The sequence below is a fragment of the Myiozetetes cayanensis genome, unplaced genomic scaffold, assembly GCF_022539395.1.
Source record: "Myiozetetes cayanensis isolate MyiCay16 unplaced genomic scaffold, myiCay2020 scf5-8, whole genome shotgun sequence".
NCBI classification, from domain to species: Eukaryota; Metazoa; Chordata; class Aves; order Passeriformes; family Tyrannidae; genus Myiozetetes; species Myiozetetes cayanensis.
In genome coordinates this window covers 77,337,212-77,354,998 of record NW_026087742.1, presented here as the reverse complement: position 1 = coordinate 77,354,998, position 17,787 = coordinate 77,337,212, and the positions used below count along the sequence as shown (strand labels likewise).

Here is a 17,787-nt window from a genome sequence, read left to right as displayed (position 1 = left end):
ACTTTTTCTCAAATTACCTTCCCACTACTTTCATTCTCTAAATACTGTTACCCAACATGCATGCCTATCTGAGAGGTGCAATAGCAGACAGACTTCACATCCTAACTGAAAGGCAGAGGTAAGTATCCTAATTATTGTGAAAATGGAGAATTGTCACATTTCAGGAACACCCTCAAAATCCTCAGCAAATCCTGACACCATTTAAGAAACACCTGATTATCCATTTGTTATTGCAGTCTGAAATCTTGAATAGTAACTTTGTACAGGTCTCATTTTCTGATCCTGTCTCCTTACTTTCACCTCTTTTCACAATCACTACTATATTAGGCAGAAATTACAACTGGTACACATATTTGCCCAAAGATTTTTTGGGGGGATGGGATAAATCATTCACAATCTGGAAGTGCATAACTTAAGCACTTAAGGGCAAAGACTTTTAGCTTAAGAATATCAGTAAGGTGGACTCTCAATTGTCTGCTCCCCTTGTTGGTTAAACATAGGGTGGGAAGGAGTGATACACACCATTTTCCATTTGCTCATCTCACACTTCTGACACAAAGAAGGTGTTCAGAAGTAGATGTGAAGATGGAGATATACATATAGATAACACGTCCCAATCTCCATTCATATGCAAGAAGTCCTTCTTTTCCTTTGTATGAATATTTGCAAGAACATTCACTGGGATTATTGCAAACACTTCTCTCTCTTGACCATAGCCCAAAAAAAAACTTCTGTGAAGAAGGAACGTAGTGCTCAGGGTAAGAGAGATCGGACTGCAAAACAGCTACTGTTTCAGGCCTGTAGCCAAAACACCACTTTCCTTAAGGTGTAAAGACACCTCCAATTTTTATTTCTGGAGTGGAAACATTTGCTAACAATTCGACTCTTTACCTCTAGCTTCCTTGCCATCTCACAGTCTGCTGTTCACTATGACAGTCTGTGCAGAGACAGTTATTGCACTGAAGAAGCACAAAACATTCCCGAACGACCATTATAAGTATATAAAAAAAAAGAGTGTTTAACATCCAGGGGACACAGAAATGCCCCAGTCCTAGAAATAGAAGGGTTTAGATGAAACACTAGCAGATGAATTCTGAGGAGAATCTTAAAAACAATAGAGGAAAAGCACAGGATGTTCTACTGCTTCAGCCACACAGGCTTCAATCATCTTTCATGCTTGTGGCAGAGCACAGAGCTATCAAAACACTACCTTCATCAAAAGGTGAAAAGAGGTGGTGAACACAGGCTTGAAGAGGTGTAGTGTGAGGAAAGACTGCAACAAATGAACACCTCATTATGAAAAAGGATCATTAAACAATGGCAAAACAAACCAAACAAACAAAACTACCTCTCATCAAGCCCTTGCTAAAACTCATGGTGACAAGTGACAGAAAAGCTCTCCGCAGAAAAGCACAGAGATACAGAGATTACTATTGAGCGTCCCTTTATGAAACTGATTTTATTTTCTTAAGCGTACAAGGCACACAAGTAAAAACATAAAAAACCTGAACAAAAGGTTTAAAACTGAGAAAGGTATTTTGTCTCATACCATAAGGAAAATCAGCTTGTTTAAGAACTGCAAGAGATTATGTGCTTCTTGTTGACTGACTGTTTCCAACTGGGGTTTAGTGGATGTGCTTTACCAAGCCCAAAAGCTATTCCCAGGCTAGAAAGTAATTACAAAAAGCAAAAAAGCAGATGTGGGCTGACTGCGCTGTTAGCTGAGATAGTCCTGAACAAAAGCTGCCTCTCAAATGGAATGCTGTCACCACAACTAACTCATCTACATCCTGACCAATCTCTCTGTATTGTCAGAAAACTGGAAAAGGTGTCCTCATGTCTGACTGGCTCCAGAACAGAGGAAAACATTTTTAAAAATAGCACTGAGAAACCATCTCAGAGTTCCTGCTCGTAACACACCCGACTTAAGGACTCAAAATTTCACTAGGTAATTTGCCAATATATAAAGTACGTTTCACCAAATGACTGGTATCCCTAACCAAAGCAAGAGAGTAATGTGTCACCCTTCACGTCAGTGTAATACACCACGGTACTGTCAGCTTTGAGCAAGCTGAACCTTGATGGTTCAGCAAAAGGACAACCTAGCCCACCTAGTCTGAAGCTGCTGCATATCTGATACACAGACAGGGAAACTCAGGACACAAGGTCTCTGTCCCTCCAAAGATATGAGATAAGGTTCCTGGTTTAGGTAACAGAAATCTGCGACAACATACCTGATAACGCCAACAAAAGGCTATAATCCTGTGGGCACGTGTCTTGTCACCACTCATTCAAACTATGCCTATGTGCAAGGTGAGCAGCGGGCAAAGCATCACGTATGGCTGTGCTTCCAAGGGGCTCAGTGAAGTCCAGTGGGACATGGGGGTATACATCCCAGTCTGAGTAAAGCCTGGGCACGTACAGCCTGGAAGCAATCAAACTCATGTTTCTATGAGGGACAGCTGAGCCTTATACAAACTTCATGAATCTAAAGAGAGCTCTCTAGAAGTCCTTAAAGATCTTGGCGCTTACTCTGGTCAGCTGCCATTTGTGAGGCACTCTACTGAATCAAGAAGAGTGGGCAACTTCATTTAAGATAAGCACCTACTTCAACAGGCCTTTCAGACACATATAACCTCAAAAGTGGAACTTTATACTGGGAATGGTCCACCTTGTAATTGAGACTGGCTTTTAATTCTGTATCTAATACATTTTCATTCTACAAACTTCTTGCCTTAGAGAAAAAGCATTTTATAAGTAATGATCCAAGACCCTGGCATGTCACACACCTGAATTCAAAGAGTTATGATTTCATCCATTTGCTTTTCAACACAATTAGTTTCATAGCCATTCTTACTTCATCTGAGAAATATTTTCAAAGCATGCAGGTCCTACCTGAACTTATGGCTCCAATGACTTCACCTCTTTCCTGTTTCTGGAGTAAAGGAAGTGCAGAGAGGCACACAGGGTAGCATCAGCCTCCTAGAATCATTTGCATGAACAAGTCTGACTACGTGACAACTGCCTGTGCTGGGGAAGGAGAGGTGGGCAACGCAGATGAATGAGAGCTTTAGCCTTTCTACCAGCTTCTGACATGGGATTCTCCACTGCACTATTAATTGCCACATTTCAGCACATAAACCCTGCTTCTATCCACCCTCCTGATCATACATGTGGTCCACATCACCCAATCCATACCTAAGCAACCCAAGAGCACACCTTGTGTGACAGCCTGAAGAGTGTCTTCACTCCCAGCTGCCTGCTGACATAAGCACTAAATGATCTTAACAGTATCTGTACTTGGTGTAATGCTGGGGCAGAGTGGAGCCAGAGGATGGCAATCAATGTTGACCTACGTGGCAAAGCACATAAGCTATTTTTGCCTCGTTTATTATGACCCATTTTCATGGTAGACACAATAAGTTGGCGCTAACTACCAGAACGTGACTCATGTATCCGCTATTCAAGATTTTGAGTGTAATTCTGTAGAACAGTTGAGTAACTGGTTACTCCTTAGTGCCCTTCTACAGTAAATATTATTAGCAAATATTGTATTATTTCTTGCCAGAGCCATTTTTAAAACTACTTTTGAGTTCCTGGTAAAAAAGTTAAATCTCTTCTAATTTACAATATTATAATGACAATATTGTAAGAGACATCATAACATCTTCAAAGGTTAAAAATTAATAAAGAGAGGTTTTAATATTCATCTTATTCATATAGTTTGGCTTACTTCACAATGCTTTTAAATTAAAATGCTTCCCACAATTTTGGTTATTTTTGGTCAAGACACCATTCACACCTCTTTTGACTCATGGCTGTAGTTCAACTTTTCCAATGAGTAAGTATTCTAAGGCCCAAATTGCTGGCAGGAAATTGTTTAGCTTGTTCATGATAAAACAGAGAGAAAATAGAAAAGCTGTAGCAGAGAAGTGATTTCTTTGCAAAAAAATACTTCCCCATTAAGAATACCTAAGAATAACCCTTCTCACAGCTACAGACCAAGGTATCTGAAGCAAAATGATGAAGGAAAGTATTCAGTAAACATAAAATAAAAACAAAGAGGAAATTTTAAAAGATCTTCTCATTTATACAGAAAGTCTTCAAAGTCATTTAACTCTGAAAAAGAGAGATTCTGATTTCTTAATTCTTTAGTGAAGCAACTGTGTTAGTTTTTTTATTAATGTATGCAGTCTTCTGTCTCATTTGTTTTTTAAAGTCTCAGTCATACAACTGTGCCTCCTCAGAAAACCACTGAACTTACCAAAACAACTTCTGTCCACTACTTTGGTAAATCAAGAGGGGTTCCTTTAAAGCATCAGTCACTGCAAGACCTCCTTTGTGAAGTTACTTCATTACTCTTCTCCTCTGCCCAAAAATAGCAACCATACACTCTCTATTTTGCAGAATGATGTGACAGGCACAGTATCTCCTCATACTAATAAAATCTCCAACTGCTACGCAGAAATATTTATTAATTTTTCTTCCTTCTTCTTCCAGCACAATCCAATAATTAGCTGCCCTACAAATATGGGGAGAGGGAAGAGATACATAGAACATCATTGGAATGGAAGCATTGTGATGGAGAGGGATATTTTATCCCTTATATATCCCTTATGTGAAAGGATAGCATCCTTGCGCTTGTAACAGTACAAATAGGAGACTACTGATGTTTCTAGGATGTAAAGACTCCTTTAAGCTTGTTTCCCTTCAGATCAAGTAACATGGGGCACTGTAGTAAGTCAATTTGCAAACAATAGCTGAAATTATCGTTTGTACCAAACTGTTTGGCACAGACATCTACAATTAGATGCAGGATTTCCTTTTAAATTCCAAAGGGACTTCCACATCCCTGTCTTTCTTTACTACAGTTGAACATGAGGAACAAACAAGGTGTTCCTAACTCCGGAAAGAGGAAGAGAAGAGGGGGAAAACACAAGCTGCCAGTAAAGACAGAAAGAAAATTTGATCATGCCCACGTGGACTGAAAATAACTTTCAAGAGTCAACTATTAAGCTAAAAAGGAGGTCTCTATTTCCACACAGGAAAGGAAGCAGTGTTTATTCTCATGAAACAATTTAATCATAAAAATTTTAGAACACTCCTTCTGAAAAATGAAATGCTGTGCAAAGAGATTTTTTGATATTGCACCTTATTTTGACAAAGACAGACAAATAAAACAACAAAATCAGGAGGTGGGTGGCTTAAAAAGCACAGGATTGCTTAATTTTTAATATTAGTTTTTATCCTTGTGCTATATAATAAAGCCAAAAGAATGGTAAAAGTTGTCTCCAGTTCTTGCCCTTTCACCCCTAGGTGACTTCTCATTCTTCACTTTTTCAGAGTAAATTCACACTTTACACTGTAAGGAAGTCTTTGCTTACAACTCATTCCCAGAATTGTATCTTACTGTTCAAATAGAAATGCAACAGGCAGACCCCTATGAAATGTAACTGTTTGAGCAACAACAGAATTTGCAGTTCTATGACTACAAAAACAACCACAGCTTCCATGCCATGCAGTACGTCCCTTCCATGAGAGAGACAAAGTGGTTTTCATTCTTCATAATTAATTTTCGTGAAAACCTGGCTAAGTAGTGCTGGTGTATAAAGGAAGGAACCCATTATAATCATTTTCTGCTGTTGGAAAGATGAGTTGCTATGCCAGCTAAAATCCATAGATGGCAGCGTTGATCCAGTAATTAATCCTCACCACTGCAGAGGTCAGAACACATTTCACAAACCTGTTTTTTATTGGAGCCTAAGCCCCATTTTCCAATGTCAGAGATCTTAGCACCAGGCAGTATAAGCACTGGGCCAGGAACCGCCTGTCTGGCAGTAAAGAGAAGCCAGATCCAGAATCACTACTAATGGATACTATACCAATCACTCACCCAGTAACTGTGACAGTTTAGGTCCCATCATCTTGGAAATAAACTGTATCATCTAGACAGTAATGAGCACTGTGAGTCACAGGCTGCTGGTATAGTTCTTATGGTTATGCCCATATGTTGTCAAATTTGAAAGACGGAATACAGAGATGTCCAATATCCTGCCACCTTAACTGCCTCTTCTTCCCCTACTGCTCCTGGTTCCAAACAAGCCTTGCACTCCCTCTCATTTTCTGCTGTTTGGGTTAGTGTTATGAATCTGATGGCCCAGATCATGACACAGCACAGGGCTCAGCTACAAGCCAATGAAGGCAATGTCCCAGATGTCCTAGGCCAAAAATAAAAATGCACTGACAGCAGTATGATTTGGTGGCAAAGGATGAAAATGGCAAAGAATATGGGATACACAAGTCCCACTTCAGTTGCACTGATCCATCCTATCTTAAAGCCATCTTTACCAACAAAATGTCTTCCTAAGGAAAACTGTTTAAATTATTGAACTTCAAATGTATGCTCTGATTTACTCTCTTGGCTTATTATGATAAAGCTCAGGATTTTCAGCTCCTTCCCTTTAAAGTGCATGTGTGTGTACATGTGTAATACATATGTATATATAATTCTTGTAGTTGGAACAATTGGTTGGAAAATACAGAGTCCTCTAACTGGATCCAGCTCAGTACCTGAAAAAAAAGTGATTTCTCTGAAACCACTTGCTCACAGCTAGCTCTGGTGTTCACCTCAGCCAGCTCACAGCACCAGCTGGCCTTGTCCTGTTGTTCCAGTGCACTGAGCATACTCACACTCAGCTTCTCTTTCATTTTCTGCCACGGACAGTGCTGAGCCTATACACCAAGCAGGCTGGCCCAGCAGAGATCCTAACTAACCAGATTCACTGCTACACAGCAGGAATTGAGTTGCTTTATCCCAGTCTGGATTATGCCAGTCCCTTTACCATCTTGAGTGCTCGCTCTTCATGTCAGCTCAACTGCATCCCAGCACACCAGGCTTCAGAACCCCAACACTGCTTGTTAATCTGTGCCAGAGACAGGTGGCAGGCAGAACAACATTAGAAGACTCTCACTTGAACAACGCAAGCCACCTGCCAGGGCTGGGCACCATGCACAGGAATGCAACACGCAAGCAAGGCACCCTTGAATTCAAAGGACAGCACTTACTCTAAATACTTGCACAACTCACTCTCACTTCAGGTACTTTTGATTAAACACTTCACTGGTATGCTAAAGCCTACGTAGCAATTTTTAATTGTTTCATTTCTGATTATGGATACTCAGGATAGTAACTGAGAGAAGTTGTCCAAACTCCTGAACTTTGCAGGAGTCAAAACAACTTTCCCTACTTCATCAAAGGAATCTGAGTATATGCAAATAAAGACATTTAAGCTCCAAATAAAGACATTTCTCTTGAAACAATAACTTTATTCCTGGGAGGCATATCAAGTTTTAGAACAATACTCCTATGCACCTGACACTTTTAAGAAGCAGTTTAATAGTAAAAACATCACATAACACATACTTAGTTAGGAAAGAGTGTTGAAAAAGCTATCCTAGACACCTCCAAACTGGAACAACTAACCCACTGCATAGTTCCTGACAATGCACATTTAATTAAAAAAAAAAAAAAGAAAAAAAGGTGAGTATTCAGGCAGGTTTTAAAAATCTATGAAATATTTGTCATGAGAAATCTGTACTTTTTGAATGCAAAAAACCCCTGCTTCCCAACGCAATAGAACACAGGTGGAAAACAGAACACAGTTTAAGAAATATGTCAAAGGCAGTGTGGGTTCATCAGCAAGCATGGAGCTGTGCTGGTATTTGTCATAAGCTAGCATTAGACTACAGATATTCTGAGATTGATGCTGTGTAACAAACCACTGTCTCTAGCCCACTACTCTGCTGTCAGACATCTTAGAGATGCAATTTTCATTTAAATTAATTTTTTAAGTATTGCTTCTTTCAAAGGCTGACACTGATGAACAGATCAACTACAGGCCAGGTGCACTGTATATTTTTAGAATATTTAGTGACACAGTGTGTGCCCTGGCTGTACAAGAGAAGGAGGGAGGGAAAAAAAAACAAACCCCAAACCAACCCAGGAGAAATATGGAATGTCAATTTCATTATTGCTTTTTTTTTAAAAGGAAAAAACCCAGGAGCTCCTTCCTCAAACCATACCAAATTCTAGCAAAACAGAGAAGGGAAAGCTAAATGTGACAGTAAATAGGACATATCAGGTATAGCTAAGTAGGCTGCAGTTCTTTTAAGCTGCTCCATTTCCCATTCCTTCAGCTCTGCTGCAGACAGCATTTATACTCACTCGCAGGTTGAGGAGTGGGAGAGGAGGGACAGCTATGCCACAGACGCAGCCTCTGAGTAACGTGCATGTGGCACGACCGCAAACAACTGCAGCAAGTTTATGCATTCAGTGCCATGACAACTCTTAAACAGTAGTTTATCCTTAAACCTTCATTATGGTACAACACAATATGGGAACAAAAAAATGAAGCAATTTTCATCAAGGTTGAGAACAGTAACCCAAAACTGCGTGTGAACTCACCCAAAACAACAAACTGCTAAGTTAACAAACCGACATGGGAGAGTTGCTTTCCTGCACCACTGGAGCACTGGACCGTGCACAAGCTTCAGTTCTTTCTTTTCAACAGATTCAAAAGGTGGAAAGTCTGAAAGGAGGATATGTCCTCAAGCCTGCTCCTTACCAAACTGAAGCAGAGGGTGATCCTTCTGTCCCTCTGCATGCAGAACTTCTCTGTATCAGCAGGACAAAGCTTACAGTACACTTAGGTAAGTGGACAGGCAAAACATACTTTTCTATACCATGACAAAATCACTAAAGACCCAGCAGTACATTAATCCTGCAAAAGCAGCAGTAAGAAGACGATCCTTTCAGGGTTGAACTTTTGACATTGTTGCAAGTGATCAAGCTCATTTCTTCTAAGGCTTACTGCCAGTTAGTGAAGGCATCGTAGTAGACCACATATGCACTCTGCCTCATCCTCAGACATGAAGTATATTGGCTTAGCTTTTAACTACTTAAAATTGGATTTAACACAACATAATGCAACTAAAATTACCTTGTTTACTCCTCGAACTTCAGAACAGCAAAAAAGACCCTGGAGGGAACTAGGCATTTACTTCAGTAAAAGCTGGAGTGGAGGAAGTACTTGCCCATCAGAGGGAAACCAATGCAAGGCACTCATTTCTAGCTGATAAAACAGCACAGAAGAAAACAAAAATAGAGCCAGGTGTTTCCTACGACAGAAACCAAAGCGACAGGGGAATGCAGCACAGCAGACCGGTACACTCCCTTTTGCAAACCACAGGTTGACTTGGGTGTTCACCTCCAAATGCTTATCACCCTGCAGCTGCAGCCAGCCTGAGCCCCTAGACAAGGAGGAGCAGATGCTTGGTGGTAGTGCAAACACCTCTTTTCAGCAGACTGCAGCCAGACAAAGCTGCCCCTGCACGCTTGGGGGAAGGCCTGCCAGCATACCAGCAGCAGGGTGGTTTGGCTGCTTCCTTGCCACCAGGAAGGTAGTGAAAAGCCTGACTGAAAGCAGAACACAGACTGACATGTCCATGCTGTGGCCAACCAGATGGATGGCTAACCTGCCAGCAAATTCAACTGGGTTGCTGTTGCCCACCTGTGTAAACTGTGGGACTTGACTCCAGCTGCCCTCACAAGGCATGAACTCCCCTGCAGGGTCAAGACATCAGCCACCCTTCAGACAAAATGAGACACAGCTATAAAAGGTCACATTTCCGACCTGCCCCCAAGAAGACAGCAAGCCAAGAGGCAGTTCACAGCATACAGCTTTTCTGATCCCAGCCTCAACATCTGCCTGCTTTCCATTCAAACCCAGAATCACTTTTGTAATCCCTTTTTAGGTAAGGGGGACACTGGCTGTCCACTTGCTTTTTTTGGTACATTCACAGTGCAGTTCAGGTTGGAAGGGACCTCTGGACTCCTGCATTTTTCTCAAAATAAAGTGTTCTTTCCTAGGAGAGTTCAGCAGTCCAGTTATTCTCTTCCAGGAGCCCCACATGCTTTTGTTTAAACCTTTTAAAAATACATATGGCACAGAATTTTACTTAGCTTTCACTAAACAGTTGAAAACAGTGCTTCATCCTGCTGAAGCATGCTCTGGAATTGTTTTACTAATCATAAAGCCACTGAAGAGTTTTCAACACAGGTTAGTCCCTTTAAGATACTCCTTAATCCTAAAATATTAAGCACTTTAAATAGATTTATTTTTCTATATGATGGTCTCAGTAGGATTTGCAGCTCGTTGCATTCAAGAGGCCTTTGGAACAATCACAAGAAATTAAGTTTGGTATTTGGAATGATCACAAAAAATTAAGCTTGGTATTAGTTCACCTAAAGTGTAAAAACCCAAATATTTAAAGGTATTATTAATCTACACACTGAAAATTATCCAGGTCCCTCCCTACAATTATTTTAACCATCACACTGACCTATGCAAATACCTACATGGTACCACAAACCCGTTCAACTGAGACAAATTACACATCTCCAGCAAAGGGGATTTTTCACAGCAGTTATCTTTAGCACTACATGGGGATCTACATACTGACCTACATTATTTTACAGTAAGCAGAGAAAGACATTACCACAAACAAACCTGATTCTGGCTCTGTCTGAACTGCAGGACTTGGTTGCTTCTGGCACCAAGGGCACACCTTGGCACATTCCTGATGGCATGTCCGGTGAAGACTGAAACATTGCTGTTTCCTTCCTCAACACATAGCCCTGTGCTACATTTTGGGGCGGGGGGGGGCCAGGGTATGTGCATGCACAGAGATGCCAAGAGGTACCAAACTCCCCGTATTGTGCTTCAACATCCCAAAACACTGCCGGTCAGAAACCTGAGTCTAGCAAGCACTCTACAGAGAATTCAGAATGATCTCCTTCTCTGAGTCGTTCTTTAAACGGTTAGATCGTTTTCCAAGTTGACGAAGAGAAAATGTAAGAAATTAGCCTTCGTTACCTATTAGCTTTTGTGAATACTACCATCCCACCAAGGATATCTGTTACAGTGACACAGCTGAGAGATTTTACTCCATTTTAACACAGGCTTAAACCTCTCTTCATACAGCATTTTTCTGCAAACCTCTTGAATAGGTATGTTACTATTTTAGACAGCAAATAAAATATAGAAACACTGCTGTTGCATTAGTAAAATATCTTAAGTATTGGCATAAACAAAGTCGTGTATTCAAGTGAATCAAACTTCTCATTTCAAATTAAGTGAGTTTCTGTCACTTTCAGATTGACTATTATCCAAGGCAATATAAATAATATGGGGATTTCCACAAAAGAAACCAAACAACTATGCTCTACTGAAAATACATTTACATTGTGTTTATTAGAAACTTGTGCATAATCAAGACGTGTATTCTTGCAGATAACTTCTCATAGAAACCTTAACCTAAAACATGCTTTCATTATTCCACAAACATTTAGAAGTGTGTTTGGAAAAAAATACACAGTACAACAGCCCAGTCTGACCACACTGGAAATATGACAAAAGTTTGACTGTTGAAAGGTACTAGAAATATCAGCTCCCATACCCCACACTTACGTGAAATAGTAACTTTTAAGTATGACCAATACAAGAGCTCAGAACCAGCGAGATTACGTCAGTGTTTCCTGCCTGTGAAGACGAGCTATTTTAGCTAAGTGAAGCTGAGCAAAGAAGAGGAAGTCTAAACCTTCTACAGATTTGGGGCCATGAGAGGAGCATCTCTGAAGAAACTTTGTAGTGCACAAAGGGTGAGTAACAATCCCATACTCTATGGTAACAAAGTAACTTGGATGTTTATGCATGTTGCTAAGATAGACTTCTTTGTTCAGAAGCTGAACATGGGCATTAATTCTGGAACTAATGAAAAGATGTTTAATTCTTCAAAGCATTTCCCAAATATCAGCAGCATTTTATAAATAACATTTAAAGCAAAATGACTGCACTTGTAAAAGCATAGTACCATAAATATTGTTGCTTATGATTTTAACAAAAAATTTAAAATATGCACTAAATGAAAGCATTGGTAAGTACACTTATCACTAAAGGAAAAATGTTTTCTTTTTGTTAAACTAAACCCAGAAGAAGATCTTGTTGCTTGGTCTTTCTGTGCTTCACTGAAAGCAATGTTCTTCTCAGGGAAATGTGAGCATATACAAGGGACAGACAAAGAAAAAAAGGGGTATTGGAAAGACATACATGCACTGTTACCTAACTTGTAAGAATACCGAGGAAAAGACTTAGTTCTGGTTTTGTTCTGAAAGTCTTTATTTTCGTACAGCATGGCCTTCACAATTCACATTAGACATTCAAAAAGTCAGCTATCATTAAAAAAATAAGACTGATTCAGAGAAACATCAGAGCAATCATTCACACTTAAGACAGACAGACTTCCAGAAACCAGTGACTCCAGGGGCTCTTCAGTAAGCACTTTAATCAATACCTGTAAGTGTTCCCATTACGAAAAATGACAACTAAAGCAAAGCCATCCACTCATAGGCACCCAAAGATCTACTTGGGCTGACCTGGGAGATATCAACCCAAACTCCGTGCAGACAAGGACTGATGAAAAAGCAGAATATCTCTGTTCATGTATAAATGCAGATGAGTAACTACATACTCTAAAAAAATCTCAATATTTCTTACCTACACAAAAATTTTTTACAGTGTTAAAAATTAAATTTAGGAGAAATGCCTGACATGCATTTAAAACCACAAAGTTTGAAAACAGTGTCTTCAACAACTAAACAAAAAGCCCCCTCAAACAAACCCCTTTTGTTACAGTAGATCCATTCTTTGATATATCTCAAAACTGTCAAAAACTTGAAATAACCAGCAAAAAAACCATTGAACCCCAGGTTTTCCTGATAAAAGCTCACACCAGGTTCAGCTTCCTCTCTTCCCATCAACATCAGCCTGCTCGTTATTTCAGAAATATGACCTGACCAGAAACAATTACAATCACGGCAAGTCCAAATGAGAGAACAGCAAAATCAAAGACAAAATCCATGCTGTTTATTAATATTCGAGTGAATTCTTCTATCTATCCTATATATCACAACTCAATTCACCTGCTAAATCAGTCAGGATCTTGAGCTAGGCAGCCATGCACCATGTGATACACAATCACTTGCAAGACAGAGAAAAATCAGAACAAAAGAGAAAAAAGCAAACCACTTGCAATTGTGGGGAGGTGGGGGTGTGTGTGTGTTAAGCAACATTTGGACAATTTTATGCAACAGTAATGAAAGTGGGACAGTGTGGCAGATAATATTGCAACTGTGCTACAAAATTTTTCTTTCAAGCATATCCCATCTAACTTTCAATAAAGTCAGCTATCATTCTTTAGTTCTTTTATTTTTCTTATTTTTTGAGTTCTTCACACAATGAAGAATCTTAGGGGCACTCATATAGATGCCCTCCAAACCTCTTTTTTTGTACTACATGCACAGCTTTTCCCATGCAAAACATAAATTCTCTTATATGTTCTAGTGACCTCATCCAACAGAAAACACATCTTTTTTTGCTTTGTACAGCTTAAAAAAAACCTTTTAAAGTTTGGGGTTAGATATTTCTATGCATAATGCTTTTATTTATCTGTAAACTGGAGAATTATAAGAAAATCAGAAGCTCGAACTTCATATTTCAAGGCTGAAACTAAAGTAAATAAAGTTTTAATAGGTCATATTTAAGTTAGTTACTTCATAGATACTCTTCTCAAAAGCAGCTGACATTTGCCAGTGTCAAACCAGATTTGATTAAACCAGATTAAATAAACACTGGTTCAATCCCTTATGCATTTCTGTAACACTAAAAAAGTATTTGGTAACATCACAGAGAAAGCATAAACCAGCAGCAACAATAAACCTTTCTTTAATGCATTCTTCCCTTCTGGAGATAAAACACACAGGAACTATGCACAAATCTGCTATAGAAAACAGTCCTGGTTCCTAGGAATACTGTAGAACTTCCTTGACTGTCACAAGTAGGAAGATCAGACAAACAACTAACTCTTTCCTCCTCCTCCTCCTCTCCACAAAGCTGCTACAGGGCTGCTTTAAAGGCCAAGCAAGATGAACCCTCCCACACAATGTCGTGAAACTGTGACCACAGCAAGGGCCAGGAAAGTGCAGGGGATGCAGATTAACCAAAGCACCCATGCAAATTCCAGGTGAAGTCTGCCATCCTCAAGTGGCTCCAGAGCAAATCAGGGGATAATCTCCTTCAGCTCTCATCACCGGAGCCCGCACGACGACTTTTCAGACACCCAACTCCTATGACTAAGAAGCTGAGAGAAGCAACACAACTGTGGTCTGGGGCACCTGGCCATCAGCCATCAGCTTTTGCACCCAACACATACTGCTCACATATGGCCTAGTCCGAGACTGCAGTGCTTCCCATCTTTTCACTTTTTAAAATGGGAAGTCTATTAATCTATTCATCTTCTTCATATGTTAGGTGGGTGGTTCTGATGCCCTATGATTAAATACTGTATTAGAAGCTATGTAGCTACTAAGACAGCTTTTTAGTGTCTTTTATGAAAAACAGCAAGCACCTGTTCTTTTGGGAGCTTTGGGAGCTAAGTAGTCCCTACACAGATAAAAGGCAAAGTCAATACTTCATTTTGCATATCCAAATGTCACTACGTGCCATGCTTCCTTATTTCTTTTCATAACTAGTTTTAGTCAAAAATGTTTCAACAGGGACAACTTGAAGAAATATTTTCTTTAGAAAATAGCTATCATAGCTCAAATACAACTGCTTCAATCTGATTATCATCTACTGAAGCACACTCAAAAGTGTCCATCTTGACTTTTTGATTCCTTAAATAAGAAATCTCTTAAGTAATTAAAATACTTGATTAAAACATGCTCAAAAATACTTTTTCTCACAAGTCTGATGGTACATGTATTTCCCTCAGACCACAATAATGTATTTGCAGTCAGAAAAAGCAACAAAGCTAACACATTTTCACAGCTAAAAAATACAGTCTCATCACTAACCACTACTCTAAAACAATCTTCCTATTTGTTCTTAAGGATCGATTTTATTTGACTGAGAATAACTTCCCACATTTTATCTACTTCTAGGGTATTTATGGAGTGCAACAACTATTCCTAAGTTCAATTAAACTATGATGCCTGAAAATCACCACCCTGAAGAATACAGGATTGCATCACTGGTCTTCTACAGTTTTGTATTCACAGTGGGACTGCTGGTGAATGCCACTGCACTATGGGTTTTCAGCTGCACTACCAAGAAGAGAACAACTATAACTGTATACATGATGAACGTGGCATTACTTGATATAATTTTTATATTTTCCTTGCCTTTTCGGATAATCTACCATGGGAAAGAAATGTGGCCTTTTGGAGATACATTCTGTCGGATTATTGGTGCTTTCACTGTATTTTATCCAGCCATTGCTCTGTGGTTGCTCGCTTTTATAAGCGTAGACAGATTTATGGCTATTGTCCAGCCCAAACATGTTAAAGAACTAAAAAATATAAAAAAAGCTGTGCTAGCTTGCATTGGAATCTGGGTAATGACCCTTGCAACAACATCCCCATTGCTGTTTTTGCGATCTGATCCAGACAAAGCCTCGAATTTTACCACCTGCATGAAAATGCTTGATATCATCCACTTAAAGGAAGTAAATACATTGAACTTTTCTCGCTTGATCTTTTTCTTTTTGATACCCTTGTTTATCATGATGGGGTGTTACCTAATCATTATTTACAATTTTATCCATGGCAAGACTTCCAAACTGAAGCCTAAGGCCAAGGAGAGATCCATAAGAATTATAGTTACTCTGATTGCTCAGGTACTCATCTGTTTTGTGCCCTTCCACATTTGCTTCACCTTCCTGATGTTGCAAGATGAAAATACAACGTACAGTCCTTGGGCAGCCTTTACCACCTTTCTCATGAATCTCAGTACATGCTTGGATGTTATCCTGTACTATATTGTTTCTAAACAATTCCAGGCAAGAGTCATCAGTGTAATCCTTTATCGCAATTACCTTCGAAGTGTGCGCAGGAAAAGTTTGCGAACTGGAAGTGTAAGATCACTCAGTAATATGAACAGTGAAATGATATAAAAAGAGAAAAAATGTCAGGAGACTTTTCCAATGTAAATGAGCGATTCTTTTCCTATATTCTTGCATTTTGACTACACATAAGAATGTTCTAGCCCAGAAGTAACAGATATATTTGTTGCACTGCAAAAATAAGAGCAGCAGAATAATAACTGCACCTCTCTGTATTTGCTCAGCATCTTTTGTTTCACCTGAAATGAACTAAAACCTAGTCAGCATTAAACTTTCCAATGCTTCTGTCATCTCAAAAGACTGTGAACATTGTCAGACATGAAAATGTGATGATTAGTACAATAAAGCAGATAACACTGAAGAATTATGATGCAACATATATATTAATTTTTTATATTTGCAAAATTAAATGCTCCTGAAAGTACTGCATATCCCACACTTCTAAAATTAACTTCATTCTCTCAAGATCAATATCACCATTAAAGAGAAGGCATATTGATTTAATTAAAAATTTCTTTGATGCAGACTTCTTGAAACTGACTACATTCTGCAATCACAAAAATACCATCAAAGGGTATAAGAGTCAAACTGTTCATTAACTCCTTGTGCACATTTGATGTGCACATTTATTACAAGCTACTTTTGCACAAAGTATCTTTTTACACATATGAACATAGGAATTTGTCCAGCCATACTAGCAGCCTATGTCCTAGCAACAAAGTAACAAACATGATGAATAAATGCAATAACTACTCAAGCTTTAAACTCCTTTTGACTACTCACGCACTACAAAAAATGTATCTTTAAAATGTCAAACACATGCTTTTGCTTCCTCATCAAATCAGCCTTTAGCTACTTTCAACAGACACTCTGGAAAAGTAGAAATAAAAAAAGTCTGATGTGGTGTTTAATATTAAAAATCTCACTCCAAGAGTTTTTATTATTACCTCAGAGTGTGCAAAAATGGAAACTCAAGTCTGTATGAGGCTGATCTCACTTGCCAGAAACTTAACCACAAAGTGTTGCGAGCTCTGTGGTTCTACTGAAACATGCACATCTTTTATTAAGTGCAGAAATATCAAATGCAGGTTATGTGAAACTGAACCACTAAACACCTCAGAGCTGTAAGAACTTCAGCTGCAAGCACTAAATAAAGTAACATGTTCTAGCACTCAATTTTTGAAACACACACAAAATACCAGTATGAAATCTATACACATTTAAAACTGAGCATAGAAGACACGACTTACAGTTCTGTTGCCTTTCTGATTTAAGAAAAAAATCAGCACCGACCTGATTTCAGTTTTCAGATTTATGACTTGAAATAAACCAAACAATTCAGACTGAGCAAACACAGCAATAATTTGTGCACTGCAAGCTGTGTTTCAATCATGCTGCCTGGGGAAATGGAACTAACAAAATAGAAACTAATCATTATATGGATAAATTATAAACTAACCACAGATCATAACTAAGAAATAAATGTTTGAAATTATAACAGTTGTGCCAGGAACTCTTACACTTTAGTTCAAAAGAAGAAGAAATATAATTTGAAATGTTACACGAAGAAAGTTTTTTTATTTAAAATCTCCAGAAAACAATCCCTTGAAAATACATCTAAAATAAACAATCCATTAGAAGCTACTTACAAACCAGAAGGCAAGCTGTTGATGGTGATGCCAAATATATACTGAGTAATTTCTACAAGCAGAAGATCAAACAAAGCTGAGAGCATCCAAGCACCCAGTAAAAAAGACTGGAAAGAAAAAG

The 17,787-nt window shown here is 38.9% G+C and overlaps 2 protein-coding genes across 2 annotated transcripts in view; one reads left to right on the top strand and one right to left on the bottom strand.

Moving 5' to 3' along the window:
- UBAC2 (UBA domain containing 2) overlaps positions 1–17,787 on the bottom strand; it is a 91,087-nt gene that overhangs the window by 56,199 nt on the left and 17,101 nt on the right. The window contains exon 4 of the mRNA XM_050332706.1: positions 17,667–17,773. Coding sequence (XP_050188663.1) covers positions 17,667–17,773 — 107 coding nt within the window. The remainder of the gene's footprint in view (positions 1–17,666; positions 17,774–17,787) is intronic.
- On the top strand, positions 11,647–16,373 carry GPR18 (G protein-coupled receptor 18). The gene is made up of 2 exons (XM_050332709.1): positions 11,647–11,719; positions 15,059–16,373. The coding sequence occupies exon 2, from the start codon at positions 15,103–15,105 to the stop codon at positions 16,066–16,068; it is 966 nt and encodes a 321-aa protein (XP_050188666.1). The 5' UTR covers positions 11,647–11,719; positions 15,059–15,102; the 3' UTR covers positions 16,069–16,373.

Coding starts and splice junctions, on each gene's coding strand:
- GPR18 (XM_050332709.1), top strand. CDS start 15,103: ATGATGCCTGAAAATCACCACCCTGAAGAATACAGGATTGCATCACTG.